Source organism: Dromiciops gliroides, chromosome 3 (genome assembly GCF_019393635.1).
Source record: "Dromiciops gliroides isolate mDroGli1 chromosome 3, mDroGli1.pri, whole genome shotgun sequence".
NCBI lineage: Eukaryota > Metazoa > Chordata > Mammalia > Microbiotheria > Microbiotheriidae > Dromiciops > Dromiciops gliroides.
In genome coordinates this window covers 34,152,543-34,171,053 of record NC_057863.1, presented here as the reverse complement: position 1 = coordinate 34,171,053, position 18,511 = coordinate 34,152,543, and the positions used below count along the sequence as shown (strand labels likewise).

The window sequence follows — 18,511 nt, the reverse complement described above, 5'->3', positions numbered from 1 at the left end:
TTGAGCCAGAACATAAACTCAAGCATCTTATGATGCGCATTCATCACTGGGGGAAATGTTTCTTCCTCTCCTATGAAATATTAAAAGCACTATTGGAGCTTTTCTTAAAGGAGGAAGATCTCTTTTCTCATATTAGAATAAACAAAAGTTGGGCAGATGAAGCACAGGCATGCTCCACGTTGAGAGTCTGATATACCCAAATCTCAGCCTATATCACAGATCTGTTTGGGGTTCATGAGTCTTGCTGTAAGATGCCTCTTTTCCATTCAAAGTATCCTTGATGAGTGTGGGGTTCTATTTTATTATTTGACAGAGACTGGGTTGGAATGATCTGACAGGGAGGAGAGAAACATAATAACGTGCAAATAGTTGCATAGTTAAAGAACAAGATGATCATTTCTGAGATGGTCCTAAGACCCAAAGGTTTAGAGCTGAAAGGGAGCTTAGGGATCATCTAGACCAACCCCAATCCTTTCATATTTTACACCAGAAAATTTCCCAGTTCCCATCTTTCTCCCCCCGCCCCCACCACCCACTACTGCCTTTCCTTCTGAAAGTCCCCTTCCATTTATGCTGTATATATCTTGTATGGACATAGAGATTTGCCTGGGCCCCCCCCCCTTAGATTATGAGTTCCTTGAGGTCAGGTATTATGGTTTTGCTTTTCTCTGTATTCTCAGTGTGTATACAGCCAGTGCCTGGCACATAGTAAGCATTGAAAAATAAATGTTTGTTGGCTCATCAAGATGACCATCACTTCTTTCATTTAATGTCCCTGAAGTCACTCTCTTCAAGAATCCTTTCATAATTAAGAAACTTGGGGACAGCTAGGTGGTGCTGCAGTGGATAAAGCACTGGCCCTGGAGTCAGGAGGACCTGAGTTAAAATACAGCTTCAGACACTTGACACTAGCTTTGTGATCCTGGGCAAGTCACTTAATCTTCATTGCCTCATGCCCCCCCCCAAAAAAAAAAAACATAATTAATCAACTTGAACTTACTCTGAGCACTTGATGCATGCTGGTTAATTCACTCACTTCCTTTGACCTTAATCATCCTCCATCCCATAACTTCACAATTCTTCAACTTACCTATTTCCTACAATCTTCTCCACCCACTCCACTCAGCTACACACAGAAATGGTCATACTTTGATCCTGTCATCACCTAAAAATGTCCCACTTCTGTGTTTGTGTCCTCTGAAATTTCTTTATCTGACTGCAATCTGTTGTCATTTCACTTCTCTTTCTGACTTGCAACACCAAAACTTCTTCTTTGTCTTTACTACAACCTCCAATCCCTCAACCCCTCACATCTTTCCTAAGATATGGTCCTTGTACTGGCTACACTTTCCTCCCTTCTCTGTCTAGTTCCCTTGGGGAACTAGTTCACTTTCCTTTTCTCTAGAGTCCCCTGCCCCCTTATCCTATCAAAAATCTCATGCTGCCAAACCTTAACCTTAGGCTATTCTCACCATGTGCTTGCTCTGCTCCTATTCACATATTATTGAGTGAAGACAGTCCATTATAAATTAATATTACATAATTTCACTGTGACAAGGCAATCCTTTTACAATCCTTCAATTGACTTCCAATCACATTCACTACAGAGAGTTTTCCAAACTTTTCCTTGGCTCCTTAAACATCCATGACTCCCTCCTATTCCAGTTGAGAAACTTGCTTCATATTTAACTTAAAAAAGGTTGCAGTCATGTGCCAAAAGCTCCCTCTGCATCTTCCCTTCTCATCTTACATCTCTCAGGTGCCTTCCACCACTTTTTCCTCCTGTCCCATAAGAAGTAGTCTTTCTCCTTACCAATGCAATCTTCTCTGCATACATAAGTGATGCTATGCCTCCCATATTTTCCAGAAGGTTGGACCCTCTGTGGTTCCCCACTCCCAATAATCTTGTCTCTCTCTTTATCCTAGCCATTTCCCTCCTGCCTAGAAACACACCTATATCTTACCAACACACCCATGTCTCCCCCATCCTCAAAAACCCTTACTTGATCCATCCATCCCCATATCTCTTCTCCCTTTTGTGCCTAAACTCTTTGAGAAGGTCATCTTTGATACTTCCTTTTCTCACTCTTTTCTTAACTCTTTGAAGTCTGGCCTGTGACTTCATCATTCAACTGAAGCTGCACCAGTGATCTCTTCTTTCTTCTTCTTTTTTTTTTTTTTTTTAGTGAGGCAGTTGGGGTTAAGTGACTTTCCCAGGGTCACACAGCTAGTAAGCGTTAAGTGTCTGAGGCCAGATTTGAACTCAGGTCCTCCTGACTCCAGGGCCAGTGCTCTATCCACTGTGCCATCTAGCTGCCCCTCAATGATCTCTTAATCACAAAATTTAATACCCTTTTCTCAGTACTCATTCTTGACCTCTCTGCAGCCTTTGATGCCATCAGTCACCCTCTTTTAGCATTTCCTTGACATTCTCTCCTGCTTCTCCTCTACCTGTCTGACTACTCCTTCTCAGTCTCCTTTGCTCAGTCTTTATACAGATCACACTCACCAACCACAGGTGTCCCCAAGGGCTCTGCCCTGGACCTTCTCTTTTCCCTCTATACTCTTTCACTTGGTGATCTCATCAGCTTCCAGGTACTTAACTATGGTCTCTATGCAAATGATTCTCAAATCTATTTGTCCAGCCCTAACCCCTCTTCTGAGCTCTAGTCTCACATCTCCAGCTGCCTACTGGACATCTCAGTCTTGATGACTCATAGACATCTTAAACTCAATATGTCCAAAACTAAACTCATTATCTTTCCCCCAAACCCTCCCCTCTTCCTACTCTTGAGAGGACCGTCATCTTTCCAGTCACCCAGGCTTAATACCTAAGCATCATCCTCCACTCCTCACTTTCTCTTACTGACCCTCCTTGTCCAATAAGTTACCAAGCCCTATCATTACTACCTCCATAATATCTCTTATATACACCCTTTCTCTCCTCTGACACTACTACCATCTTGGTAAAGGGCCTCATCACCTCACACCTAAACTACTGCAATAGCCTACTGACTGGTCTCTCTTCCTTGGCCTCCTCTTCCCACTCCAAGCCATCTTTGACTCAGCTATCAAACTGATCTTCCTAAAGTGCACCTCCTAGTCAATCAATTCCAGTAGCTCCCTATTGCCTCTAGGATCCAATAAAAATCCTCTATTTGGCTTTTGAAGCCCCCCCCATAAAGTGTACCCTTCAACATTTTTAGTTTTCTTACACTTTACACCTCCCCCCCTAGACATGCACTGCCATCCAGTAACACTGGACTCCTTGCTGTTCCTTCCACATAGGACCCTCTAGCTCCTGATGCTGCATTTTTACTATCTATTCCCCCGTGTCTGGACATGTCTTCCTCCTCAACTCCACCTCCTGGATTTCCTGGCTTCCTTCCAATCCCACTTCCTGCAGGAATGCCTTCTGTCTGAGATCATCCCCAATTTATCTCGTACACATCTTGTCTGTATCCTAGCCTTTTGTGTGTTGTCTCCCCTATTAGACTGTGAGATTCTTGAGAGTAGGGACTTTCTTCTGCCTTTCTTCATATCTCCAGTGCTTAGCACAGTGTCTGACATATAATAGGTGCTTCATAAATGCTTGTTGAATAACTAGCTAATTTAAGTAGCTTGCCCGAGATCACAGAGGTGACAGACCCTGGATTCGACCCCATCTTCAGGCACAAAATTCAATGTAGACCCCACTGTACCATGCTACCGCCATATTAATGTCAGTCCACAAGGTAAGCAAGATGAAATTCACAAAAACCCAATAGACACAGACCTTCCTGTGGAATGGGAAGTTACAACAGAGATGTGATATGCATTACTGGAGGACATACTTACATCGATGAGACTGCAAATTAATTTCAGTATTTGCATATCTATACATAAAAAAACCCAAGATATAACAGTCTATTCTCCATCTGCTCTTAGAGGTTTTTCCTTTCTGTGGATCAGAAAAAAAAAACATGAAAGAAGTTTTTAAAGTGGTGATTGTGTACACATTTCTCCTAAGTGCCTTCCTCTGGGTTAGTGTATTGCTTAGGCTGTAAACACACCAGGATGATCAACCCTAGCTCATGTCCTAAGGGGAAGATCTATTTCCTTGACTTCTGTTCTAAAACCTCTGCTTTTGCCGAGAGGCTAGGGGAGTTTCCGGGCATGCTCTGGCGTGATTGAGAAGTTGCAGTACGCCAGCCTCCTCAGCCGACTGCAGAGAGTCAAGGAGCAGTCCCAAGTGATTAACCAAGCAATGGCTGACTTGGCTACCATCCCCTATCTCCAGGACATCAGTCAGCAGGATGCTGAGTTGGTAAGGATTTCTTTTCATATTTGCTCAGGCTTCTTGGGGACCCTAAGCCAAGGGGAGGGATGTTTCACTGGGAAGAAATATGCGATCATCTGTAGTCCTAGGACAGTTTAGCCATTCATCCTCAGTCAATAGACTATAAGCTCTTTGCAGACAAGGACTATTTTTTTTTGGTCTTTGTACCCCCAAGTGCCCAGCACAGCACATGGCAAACAGCATCATATGATCATGGATTTAGAGGCTGAAGGGTCCTTAGAGGTCATTTTGTCCAACCCCTTAATTTTTCATAGGAGGAAACAGGACCAGAGAGGTTCATGAGCTTGTATATTTAGATCTAAGAAGAACCTTAGACTCCACCAAGCTATGCCCTTAATTTTACAGATGATAGAACTCAGGTTCAGACTTTCCCAAGATCAAAAAGGTAATAAACAGGGCAGCTAGGTGGCGCAGTGGATAGAGCACCAGCCCTGGAGTCAGGAGAACCTGAGTTCAAATCCGGCCTCAGACACTTAACACTTACTAGCTGTGTGACCCTAGGTCACTTAACCCCAATTGCCTCACTAAAAAAAAAAAAAAGTAATAAACAAAAAAGACAGGATTTTAAGTCAGTTTTCTCTTGATTCCCAGGCACTCTTTGCATGGTACAATGATGTCTCCCAAGACAGGGGGTGGGAATGCGTAACATGTTCCAGGCTAAAGAGGACTATAGTTTGCCTGAGCCGCAGGAGCAACAGAGGAGAATCAGATTATAGAATGAGAGCTGAAAAGACATCACCATATCTTTGTGAAAATGTCTTTTCAGCTCTAGTTCTATAAAAAAAAAAAAACTAATGTCAAAATTTGCTTTTGCATGTAATTTGGAAAATAAAATTCTAAAAAAATAAAACATTATCAAATCTAACTTTTATTTTATCAATGAGGGACCAGACCTGTGATTTCATTGGTGTAGAGAACTCCAGGGCCAGGAATTTGCCTTTAACAATTCATGTCAGCACTTTCTCTGCAATTTGTCATCTCAAAGTTGCCTAGAGCCTTGAGAAATTAAATCTAAGGATTTCCAAAGATCCTTGATCAGGATCTCACATCTGGTATGTATCATAGGTGGGATTAGAATCCAGGTCTTCCTGGCTTCAAAGGCAACTCTATCCATTGCTCCAAAATGTCCATATTTAAGGTAAATTGAATTTCAGACATTCTATGCTTTGGTGGAATAATGAAAAGGTGGCCTGAGTATAGAGTTGAAGAAGGAGAAAAAAACAAAGTCAATTAGAAACTTTGAAATGTACAGTCAAGAAAGGAAGTACTGACAAACAGGACATTGAAATGACCATGTTTTGGGGCAGAGCCAAGATGGTGGAGGAAAGACATTAAACTCACAGAGCTCCTGATACAAGTACCCCGAAATTACCATGTTTTATATAATTTTTAAAGTAAGGTAGGATATTTATTGAAAAAAGTAATATGTTTACTCTACCATACCTAAAGTGAATATCATTTGTATTTTTAAATCATCATATTACTAAATTGCTATGATATATGTACATGTATCTATAATTTATAAATATATAGTATAATAAAATTATTTTTAAAGCAAGCTGTATGAAATAAAGACTCATAGATCCATACACAATGTTATACATGTTCTGTTTTGTATATGAAAGTGTTCATTTTTTGCATTTTTTTAAGTTCAAAAAAAATTTCTGATGCATGTTTGGAAGTTCAGGAGTGTTTTCTATGGAAGTGGTTTTTCTTTGGACAGCACTAAATATTTATATTAACATGAGAGTTCTGATCCCACTCTCTCAGAACCAGGCAGACTACATATTCCATCAGGATTCCCAGGTACCCTGAGGGATTGGTAGGGAGGAATTTTTCTCTACTGCCATATGCTCAACTCTCCATTGGCTGTGTTCTCTACAATTTGTTAGGCGAGCAGTTACTAGCATCCCAGTTCAATTTAACTATTTAACACTATATGATTTTTTTTTTTTGGTGAGGCAATTGGGGTTAAGTGACTTGCCCAGGGTCACACAGCTAGTAAGTGTCAAGTGTCTGAGGTCGGATTTGAACTCAGGTCCTCCTGACTCCAGGGCTGGTGCTCTATCCACTGCACCACCTAGCTGCCCCCTACACTATATAAATTTTTTAAATGGATATTTGCTTCGCTGATACAGCAAGAAGAAAAGTACTAATATGCACCCCTCCCCCCAAAACTTTGGGAACATAATCCCACCTATAGTATGCTCAGTCTCTGTAAGAGATTAGGCTCATAATTTAGCATAATTTAATTCCTATATAGAGCTGGTCCCACCAATTTCATGTCAAAGGTGATATCACTACCAAATCCCCTCCCAAATCCCCTCCTTGTCACACAATGGCTTGTTTAGTCATTTAGTCACTTCAATTTTCAGGGTTTTGCTTTACTTTTTCCCCCCTTTTAATCCCCACTCTAGAATCCAGCCTCCAGAGATGGTTTGTTTTGTTTTTCCTTCCTCAGTATTATTCCTCATCTTGACCCCCTCTTGTTGAGTTTTATGTATTTCTACACCAAATTCTTTGTAAGTATATGTATGGGTTTGTTCAACCCTCTTTTGTCCATTTCATATAAAAGTAAAGATCACCTGATGATTATCCCCCCACTTCTTCTTCCATATTTGTATATTCTTCTTGCACAACTAAATTTTGAGAAATATGTGTGCCTTCTTCCCCCTTTCTATATTAATATACATCTCATACTGTCTTGTTTCATTCCCACCTTAAAATCAGCAAAACAGAATCAATACTTCAGGAACAGGTATTTCTTCTCCCTCATTAGATTATTGGCACTTCATCATCATCTTCCAGTTACTCCTATATATTTCCTTTATAAGATCATGCTCAACATTGTAAGCCTAGATCTTTTGCTTTTCAGAATACTATCTTCCAAGATCTCTTCTTATTTATCATAGAAGCTTCCAAGTCTTTTATAATCCTGATTGTGATTCTTTGGTTCCTGAATTCTTTTTGTTCTGACTGCTGGTAATATATTTGTTTTGATGAGGAAACTCTGTATTTTGTCTATGACATTCCTTAGGTTTTTGCTTGTGTGGTTTTTCAGGGAGTAATAATTCTTCTTTTCAATTTTCCCTCTGGATTAAATAGATCTAAGAAGTTTTCATTTACAGATTCTTGAACTATGGTGCTCAGGGTTTGTTTTTTTTAAACATAATTTTCAGGGAATCCAATAATTTTCAAAAATTCTTTTTCTTTGACTTTTTTTACAGATCAGTTGTTTTTATATCAGATATTTTACTCTATTTCTTTTAATAATTTTATTTTATTAGAATAAAATAGATATTATATATATATAATATCTCTTGTTACTAATGGAGTCATTAATTTCTGTTCTAGCTATTCTGGATTTTAGGGAGTCTGTTACTGGGGAAGGATTTGCCATTTCTGTTCCAAGCTCCTTATTCTCCTTAATGCTAATGATTATCTCCAATTTACCTTGTACATATCTCATTTGTACATAGTTGTCTACACCATTAGACTACAAGTTCCTTGAGGGCAGGGATTATGTTTGTATCTCTCTTAGTATCCCCAGTACTTAGAACATTGCCTGAAACACAGAAGGTACTCAATAAATGCTTATTGACTTATCTTGATTTCTGAGCCTTCATTTTTTTATCATTCAATTAATTTCTTCATAGGCAGCTGCATGGCACAGGAGGTAGAGTACTGGGCCTGTGGCCAGGAATACCTTAATTTAAATCTAACCTCAGACACTTACTAGTTGTGAGACCCTAGGAAAGTCACCTCACTTCTGTCTGCCTCAGTTTCCTCATCTGTAAAATGGAAATGATAATAACTGCCTCCCAGAGTTGTTGTGAGGATCAAATGATATAATAAAGTGCTTAACCCAATACCAAGCACATAGTAGGTGCTATACACACCATTTTATTGTTATTATTATTTATAGGTATTTGTGAAGGTTTTCTGGGAAAACCCACTTTTATTTGATTCTCCACTTAACATTGTTGTGAGATTACTCTTTTCTCCTAGGTTGGATTTGGGAATATTCTTTACAATGATTGATATCTTCTGTTTACTCCTCTGTCCAGCCTTAGTTCCTGAATAGGGACTTTGTGTCAGGGCCAGGCTCTGCCCCTTGCTTTCATCTTGGGTGAAGTAGACAGCCTGACTTGTTCTCCACTTGGGTCATCTGGGTTCCTGCCCTAAGTTTCACTCCTGGAATATGTACAGACCAAAGTATTAGGAGTAAGTTTCAGGCCTCCCTAAATCTTGGAGGATCTTCAGGGTCATCTTTGGCATCTCAAGGCAGGCTGCTGGGGACCTTTGTAGACTCTGGGCTTGGGGTGGACTCTGCCTCAGCCTCACCAGTTACTGATGCTCCTTATTGTTCCCACAGTCCATGCTGTGACTTTCTGATCACCTGGCACTTTCCCATAGGAGTATTCTGCTTTTGTTGCCTCTGAATGCAGAACCTGCTAAAGTGTGTCTGGTCATTATGAGAGACTTCTTCCCACCACGCCCCGCCCCCCCCCAAATGCATTCTTAAGAAATTTCTCCTGAGAGCTTCCCTCCACCCTGCAGTGCTACACAGATAGTAACTGCCTAGTGGCTGCTGGTTGCTGTCCAGTCTCCCTGGTACCCCGTAACACTCAAAAAGATCAGCCTAGGCTTCCAGGCTCCTGCATCATCAGAAAGCGAGAGGGCCCTTGCAAAGACCCTGTTTGACCGGGCAAAATTATTCCCTTTTATTGTATTGCTTTGCAGCCACATTTGATAGTTTCGACCTGAATTTTATTAACTTTGTTCTTGGAAAATTAGGGAGTGTTCGCCTCATCTGACTGTTAGCAGGATCGAGAGAGAGAGAGAGAGAGAGAGAGAGAGAGAGAGAGAGAGAGAGAGAGAGAGAGAGAGAGAGAGAGAGATCTTTTTAAACAAAAAGGCAGGGAAAGAACTTAAATGAGCTCCATCCTTTGAGAGGCAATAAAAACATCTCAATTTTACTGTTTTCCTCTGGTGAGCTTTTACATGATGCTGAGAATTATGATACATTAGCCTCGGGAGAAAATACTAAAAATCATCCATGTACTGCAGAGCATTCCCCGAGAGACTTCGGTACAGCCGTGGTTCTTTACAGCCCAAATCTGTTTTTACAAAACATTCACACTTCCTGCATTAAAGTCTATATGTTGAGGACGGATATTCTGGGGAATTTTCTCAGCGTTCAATATTTTATATCCGTAATAATAGCGCTCGGCAGCGGCTGAGGCGGAGATATGAGGTGGCTACGCTTGCCCGTCTGACGGCTGAGTAATAAAATCATCAGCGTACAAATGATTTTTTAATTAGGTTTTAATCTGTGCATTTAGAGAAGTTATTTCGGTGTGAATCCCACCCTGATCATCTTTATCTTGCCTCCACAGCTGCAGTCGCTAATGTCAGATGCTATGGACACCCTTGAAGGAAGAAGGAATGATAAAGAACGGGTGTGGAATAAAATGCAGAAGGTAAACAAGACTTGGCGGAGAGAGGGCGTTGCTCTCTGTGAGTCAGTGTCCCCTTAGGGTCAGTTACATCTGCCAAGAAGTTGGGGGAAAAGTTCCTCGGCTACTCCGGCCAGCTCTGCGCCCGCCCCCGGCATCAAGTAGGGGGCGGATCTTTTCCAGCAGACGGTTACTCTCCGATTTCCTGCTTCTTCATTATCACACACTCAGGCATAGTCCGTTTTCATGATCTCCTTCCACTCCGGTTGTTTTGTTCCTTCAGAGTCTTTCTTTTAATAAGGTTTTCATTCTTTTCTTTACTACACAAAGGTAATTGTTAAGTTACGGGGAAACTTCCCAAAACCAGTTCAGTGATGTCTTGATGGAAGGACTTCAATCCAGCTGTTTCATAATTGTGTAGAGACCCCAAGACACAGCCAGTTCTTTACAATGTGTAGTCGTACCCACCCCCACCTCCTATCACTGCACCGCAGAGAAGGTGCTCTGGACAAGGCTATTCCAGGTCCGCTCCTTCTCAGTTGAGACCACCTCCCACCCCGTTTGTTCGCCTTTTCTTGTCAGCCAGAGGATGCTGCTAATGAAACAGCCTAGGGAAAACAGTACTAATGGAATGTTTCCACCATGGGGCAGCTAGGTGGCGCAGGAAGCAGCTAGGTGGCACAGTGGATAAAGCACCAGCCCTGGATTCAGGAGAACCTGAGTTCAAATATGACCTCAGACACTTAACACTTACTAGCTGTGTGACCCTGGGCAAGTCACTTAACTCTCATTGCCCAGAAAGAAAGAAAGAGAGAGAGAGAGGAAGGAAGGAAGGAAGGAAGGAAGGAAGGAAGGAAGGAAGGAAGGAAGGAAGGAAGGAAGGAAGGAAGGAAGGAAGGAAGGAAGGAAGGAAGGAAGGAAGGAAGGAAGGAAGGAAGGAAGGAAGGAAGGAAGGAAGGAAGGAAGGAAAGAAGGAAGGAAGGAAAGAAAGAAAGAAAGAAAGAAAGAAAGAAAGAAAGAAAGAAAGAAAGAAAGAAAGAAAGAAAGAAAGAAAGAAAGAGAGAGAAAGAGAGAGAGAGAAAGAGAGAGAGAGAGAAAGAAAGAAGGAAGTTTCTACCACAAACAAAGCCTTTGGGGTTTTTAGGCCTGAACTTATGATTTCACTGGTGTAGGGAACTCTTGGAGAGAAACCTCTTCTGACAGGACTGTGAAGCTCTGTGCCTGCTTTGTCACTTAGAGCTTTAGGGAGTAGTCTACTGGGATGGCATAGCGTGAGCCCAAGGTCTTCCTGATGGATGCCACCTCTCAATCTGCTACTCCATGCTTCCTCTTTTTTAAAAAGATGATGGTAGGGGGCAGCTAGGTGGCACAGTGGATAAAGCACTGGCCCTGGATTCAGAAGAACCTGAGTTCAAATCCGGCCTCAGACACTTGACACTTACTAGCTGTGTGACCTTGGGCAAGTCAATTAACCCTCATTGCTCTACCCAAAAAAAAATAAATAAATAAAAAGCAAATAAATGAAAGATGATGGTACCCAGTTTTCCCAGGCATTCTCTCCTCCAAGCATTGGCCAGGACCAGTGCTGCTCAGGGTCCAAGATCAGATGAGATCAGGCATGTCTACCAGATCATTTTTTTAACCTGGACTGTGATTTCACTGGCATAGTGAGGATACACACTATGTTGCCTTAAACCCACACCTGCCTACAACACAAGTGTTGTCCAGGAAGGCCCTGCTTACTGTTCCTCATCCATCTCCAGATTCTGAGCTTATTCACCAGCTGGTCCCCATCCCCAAGATATTCTCCATCCTCACCTCCTTCTCCTGGCTTCCCTGATTCCCATCAAGACTCTGTGTAGATCTTATCTTCTAAAGGAAGCCTCCCCCAGTCACCCCTGCTGCTAGTGCCCCCCCCTTTTTTGTTTTTATTTTTGTTTTTGTGGGGCAATGAAGGTTAAGTGACTTGCCCAGGGCCGCACAGCTAGTAATTGTCCAGTGTCTGAGGTCACATTTGAACTCAGGTCCTCCAGAAGTCAGGGCTGGTGCTTTATCCACTGTGCCACCTAGCTTCCCCCTTGTGACCCCCTTTTGGGGTGACCTTCCGTTCTCAATATCCATCCATGTATACACATTTGTACTAGGTGTATAATACTCTATGGTTTCCATAACATAGTATACTATGTACTTATATAGGTTACTATTACACAGTATTTTCTTGTTCAGTCATCTCTGATTCTTGGTGACCCTGTAGACTATAGTACATCAATACTGTCCAGAGGGTTTTCTTGGCAAGTATACTGGAGTAGCTTGCCATTTCCTTCTCCAGCAGATTAAGGCAAATAGAGGTTAAGTGACTTGCCCAGGGTCACACAGCTAGTATCTGAGGCTGAATTTGAACTCAAGTCTTCCTGATTCCAGGCCCAGCATTCTATCCACTGTAACACCTATAGTATTGCAGAGCATAGTAATGTACTGTATAGTTTCACATAGTGTAGTGTAGTGTTGTACAGTATAAACATATGTATGCATGTCTATATAGTGGAAATAGAAAGTAATCCCAGAAGAAGAGCACTAGTGACAGGGAGACTGAGAGGGGCTTCCTTTAGATGTTTACACTAGAACATAGAATGGCATGGTACGGTATGATATCAACATGGGCACATATGTGTATATGTATAAATATACTGCTATAGTATAGTTATATTAGAATACATTATGTTATATTATATTATCATATTATATTATACAATATGTAATATGGTTTGCTATATTATGCATATACATATATCATACTCTACTATCGTATCCAGAGATCCTTTCTGCTCTGCTCTCAGCTTCTTGCTTCAGTCAGAGTCCTGGCTCTTCCTCCTGGGAGGGGAAGTGGGATGTACCAAAACCCCTTTAGATCAAAACCATGTAGGATTTTCTTCATCCAATTCTTAGAAAATCAAAAACCCTAACAAACCCAAGGATCAGGCTGGAGGAAAAACCTTTCAAGGAAAACAACTGTTGCCAGATATGTTTTTTGTTTCTATAAGGAGTGATATTTCTATTTCTCAGCTTCTCGGCTAAAAGGGGCTTTTCTCTCCTGAAGAGTCCTTGCCCCAGATGCCAAGCTCTTTAGAACACAGAACACGGTCACCCCCAGCTGACGAGAGCTATCCAGCTCAGTTCTACACTTTGAACTGTATTTCCTGACATTTCTAGTGTCTCCATCAGAGACTCGCTCTCTATTTTAAGGCTACAAAGTCCTTATGTGTCCTTGTCTATTCCCAATTGAAGATTCCTAAAACTCATTTCAGGGGAAATCTGACGCAAAAGCCCCTCGGAGCCAAGTGCATTGAATTTCCTGCAGGATCTTTGGGGATCCAACATGGTCAACCTGTGTCTATCATGCAGCTGCTTCTAAATGAGCTCAACTGTTAAGCATGTCTTCTCTAAACTATGGGGGGTCTCCAAGGACCCTTGCAGCTCACCATCCTTTGAGATGTAGCATAGCCACCAATAAATAAATACAAGGAAGGAAGTGATTGGGGTAAAGAAGAGAGAAATATTAAAGGCTCTACAAAAATCTGAGGATGATGGCTGGGAAGTTCATTCAGACCAAGAGGTAGAAACATATGTGGCCCGAAGGATTGAAGGGGGCATGGTTGAAGCGATGGAAGATAGACTCGATTGGAAATGTGTTCAGAATGGTCTGGAGAAGAGGAAGTAGGGAGTTGGGCAAAGGATGAAGGAAGAGCAAGGGCAGAGATCTCTGTGACCAGAGTGAGATACAACCACTGGCATCCTTGGCCATTAGGTAGGAAAGGTGTTTCAGGAATGTGCCTTTGGAGATGTCACCAACTTTAGTTGAGAGAAACAGAGAGTCTGTGCAAGGATTTCTCCCTGTCCTCCTTCCCCCCACCAACACTTCATATCTGTATTGTACATAACTATGTACCTGTGTTGTGTCTCTTTTTAGAATGTAAGATCCTTGAGAACAGGGTTTGTTTTTGCTTTTTTCCTCATATCACCAACACCTCCCACAGGGCAGGCACTTAATTAATGCTTGCTGATTGATTGATCCTTTGATATCTTGTACCATTATCCTCTCAATTGGCCCATCTCTGTGACTGTCCCTTAACCCTTTGAGAGACTGGTGCCTAGATTTCCCATTAGCTGGATATTGCAGGCTATTTTAGTCTCTAGCTCCTAGCACCATGCCTGGTACCTGGTAGGTCTTTTAAAAATGCTTGTTGATAGATTGATTGATTGATTGATTGATTGATTGATTGATGCAAAATGGACCCCACCCTTGGCTCGGGACCATTGAAAGCATTAAACCTGAAGTAGATAAAGTTGGGCTTTGACACCTCCAGCCTCCTGGCCTATGCCCCTCTCTTTTCCACTGGTGATACCCCTGTCCTACCCACCTGCAGTGCTCAAGGACTTCAACTTCTCTCCTCCTTCATGTCAAATGCACTCTCAGGAAAAGATGAGCTATCATGGCAAAGTGAGATGAACACTGAATTTGGAGTGAGAGGAAAAGGCTTTTGATTCCTCTGCATCATTTCCTGCCTTGTGACTGGGCAAGTCATCTATCCCCTCTGGGCCCACACTTTCTCATCCTTAAAATGCAAGCGTAGGACTACACAATCTTTAAGGACCTCTCCATCTCTTAAAACCCTGTGATAATCTTAAAATCTCATTTATACGTAAATGAATCTTATAAACTCATCCACACAGAAATGACTGATAATAATTATGACCAGAAGAGCATAAATTTAGAGCTAGAAACCTCACAGAAATCCCCTCATTCTACTCATGGCAAAAATGAGAGAGGAAGTGATTTCTCCAGGATTGTTGCTGTTATTGTTGTCATCTAATTCAGGTGTCTGGTTCTTAGTGAACCCTTTGGGAGTTTTCTTGGCAAAGATACTAGAGTAGTTTGCCATTTCTTTCTCCAGCAGATTACGGCAATAGAGGTTAAGTGACTTGCCCAGGGTGATATAGCTAGAGTAATCTGAGACTAGATTTGAACTCAGAAAGATGAGTCTTCCTGCCTCTGGGCCAGTAGACTCTATCCTCCTCACCACCTAGCAGCCCAGGGTCATTCAAGTACTAAGTATCAGGGCTGGAATTTGAACCTGCCTCCTCTGATGCCAATACCAGTGTTCTTTCCACTGGGTTTCCAATATCAAGTCCCTGCCCCCCCCCCACCCCGGGTTAGTTGTATTTTCTACCGGAAATTAAAATTATTAACTGTAACGATTGGAATGACACCACCTGCTGGAGACTTACTGTAGAAGAGTTCCACCCATAAAGCGAAGGTCTTTGAGGGCAAGACCAGGAGTCTTTTCTTTGGCATCAGGAAGTGACGTTGGGTAGTGGGAGGAGGAAGGAAGAGACTGGCGCTCGGTCTGGCGCTCTTTCCTGGGGACTCTGGCAGAGAAGAGAGCTAGAAATGTGCTCTCCCTTTAATAGATAGGAATCTAGGCCTTTCTCTCTCTTTACCAAATTCTTATTCTCCTTAATAAATGCTTAAAAGCCTAACTCTTGCTAAAGCTTATAATTTATTGGCGACCACTCATTAGATATTTTAGACTAGCTAGAATTTGGTAAAGAGAGAGAGAAAGGCCTAGATTCCTATCTATTAAAGGGAGAGCACATTTCTAGCTCCCTTCTCCGCCAGAGTCCCCAGGAAAGAGCGCCCGAGACTGAGCGCCAGTCTCTTCCTTCCTCCTCCCACTACCCAACATCACTTCCTGATGCCAAAGAAAAGACTCCTGGTCTTGCCCTCAAAGACCTTCGCTTCATGGGTGGAACTCTTCTACAGTAAGTCTCCAGCAGGTGGCGTCATTCCAATCGTTACATAACTTAAATGAGTTAAGTTCAATTGCAATCATGGGATTTCAGCCATCAGTCTTGGGAAAAGGATTTGGAGAAGCAGCAGGTCTCTTTAGAGCAATCCTGAGACCATAACCCAGTCAGCATCCATCCAACCTGCCTGTGTGTGAGGTAGGTCAACCCTGGCCACCCCTTCCTAGGTGAGGCCATCTGCCAAGTCCTCAGGGCTAGGATCTCCTACTTCCCACTGGTGGTAAAGCAGAATTCTGAGCTCCTACCTTGTGTCACATTTGGGAGAAACTGGAATAAACAGCCCATTCCCAGTCCTTGCATTTAACAAACTTGAGTACACCCCTGAGAGTCGGGGACAGGGCAGAGGCAAAAAGGGTAGAGAAGTCAGGAACTCATGTGAGCTCACAGGGCCACCCCACCTCCCACCAGCAGGTGACTTGAGGGCCTCACTGGTAAACAGGCCATCTCCCCAAGAGCCCTAATAACAAACGCAGGCTTCCAAACAAAGGTTCCTATAATGTCTGTGGGAAGATGCTGCAGATTAGAAAGAGCAGGGAGTCCAATTTCTCCCAAGGGCTTTTAATTTGGTTAATGTGAATCTACCAAGGATTTGAGTATCACTTTCAGACAATTCCAGGAGCAAGTAAGTAATTTCCTCTTAGTGCAATAGAGTTCATTTGCATGTGCAAAAAGGAAAAGAAAAAAATTTTTAAACCGTAATTGTACGAGCTATACTATGTGCTCATTTTAAACCCTCTAGAAGTTGGTATCAACATCACTACCTCTGAGATCTGTTATTTGTAATAGAAACAGCTGTTGTACCTAATGAAAACACTTGAAATTTTCATTGGAAGCAGCAGAATTATAGCGGCACCTCCAAGTTTCACGTAGTTAAAGGGTCTGTCAAAATTCTCATTACCTACCACAATTTTCAGGGCTCCGCTTTGTTATAGGCCTATAAAAAAAAACTATCAGGAGGAAACTTGATTCATGAATGCTGACCTCCTAGATTCATTTCCATTCCTTTGATGTTTGACAAGAAAGTGAGGGAGGGTGCTTGAAACTCTGATTTATTTATTTATTTATTTATTTTACCCAATTTGCCAGGACTCTGTAGATTTCCTTGACTTCTCCGGATTTCCTTTCCTTGCCAATTAGCTCATAAGGACAAAACATCAATTGGTTATTATTTCAGTAACCCATGATTTTATTTCAAATGAAATGAACATTTAATCAGAATGTCTGGGATATACCCTCTCCTCACCTCCACCTCTCAGAAGTCCTGGCCACCTTCAGAGTACAGCTCGTGGGCCACTCTTGTAATCACTTATTAGTTGTGTGAATTGGGGCAGGTCACTCTGCTCTCCACACCTAAGCTTTCACATCTGTTAAATGAGGGGTTTGGATTCAATCCCCTTTCTGACTCTAAATCCAATAATCCATCTGATGGCCCCGTGATGCCCACCTTCAAGATGGTTCATGATTTCTCTCTCTTGAAATTACTTTGTATGACTTTTTATCTTGTTGGCATTTACTGTGGAAATGTTAGTAATAATAATAGTCAGCATTTATGTTGCACTTTAAGGTTTGCAAAACAATCTACAAATATTATTTCATTTTATCCTACTTACCCTATTTTGTCCTCTATGCTAATGATCCTCAAATCTATTTATCCAACCCTAACCTCTTGGCCGACCTCCTGCTTTACATCTCCAACTGCCTTCCAGATATGCCAAACTGAACATCCCTTAGTCATCTGAGACCCAATATGTTTAAAACTGATCTTGTTATCTTTCAAACTTCCCTATTACTCTTAAGGGTACCATCATCCTCCCAGTCGCCTAGGCTCATGACAGAGCTGTTACCCTTGACTCTTCCCTATCTCTCATATCAAATCTGTCGCTGTGCCCTACCCTCATAACATCTCTCTAATATGTCCCCTTCTTTCCTGTGATACTGCCACCACTCTGATGCAAGCCCTGATCACCTCCTAGCCTGGACTTTCCCAATAACCTGCCTCAGTCTTGCCCTATTCCAAACCATTCTCCATTCAGCCACCCAATTGATTTTCCTAAAATGCAGGACCAACCACATCACCCCACACACGTTCATTAAACTTCAGTGGCTCCCTATCACTTCCAGAATCAAATATGAAATCCTCTGTTTGGAGTTCAAAGCTATTCACAACCACCCACTACCTCCCTTTCCAGTCTTTTTATACTGTACACGCCCCCCCCATCCCCCATCCCACATAGACACAGAGTGTACTCTTCCATCCAGTGACCCTGGCTTCTGTATTGTTCTCCCATCTCTCACCGCTGGGCATTTTTCCTGGCTGCCCCCTCCCCATACCTGGAATAGTCTCTCTCCTCATCTCCACCTCTTGGTGGCTTCCTTCAAATCCCAACTAAAATCATAGAAGTCTTTCCTAACCCCTATCAATTCCAGTGCCTTCCCTCTCAATTATTCCCTGTTATCCTGTAGCTTATTTGTACAGATTTATTGACATATTGTCTCCCCCATTAAATTGTGAACTCCTCTAGGGAAAGGACTATCTTTTGATCTTATTCACATCTTCAGTGCTTACCATAGAGAGACCCTGGCCCGTAATAGCTGCTTAAAAGCTTATTGATTGACTGACTGATTGGTCTTCACAACAACCACATAGGTGTTATTACGATCCTCATTTTGCAGATGAAGTAGCTGAAGCAGACAGGTCTAGTGACCTGTCCAGTGTCAGACAGCTAGTAAGGTCTTCTTGACGTTGGGTTCAAAATTCTATCCATCGTGCCACCTAGCAAGATCCTTGATGGCAGAGATTGCGTTGATTTTGTCCTTGTGTCCCCAGTGCCTTGCCTCGTTCCCTGAC

At 42.2% G+C, this 18,511-nt stretch overlaps 1 protein-coding gene across 1 annotated transcript in view; it reads left to right on the top strand.

Annotated features, from left to right (window-relative positions):
- Window positions 1-18,511, top strand: part of SPATA16 (spermatogenesis associated 16) — a 269,868-nt gene that overhangs the window by 225,756 nt on the left and 25,601 nt on the right. The window contains exons 8-9 of the mRNA XM_043998358.1: window positions 4,142-4,306; window positions 9,739-9,822. Coding sequence (XP_043854293.1) covers window positions 4,142-4,306; window positions 9,739-9,822 — 249 coding nt within the window. The remainder of the gene's footprint in view (window positions 1-4,141; window positions 4,307-9,738; window positions 9,823-18,511) is intronic.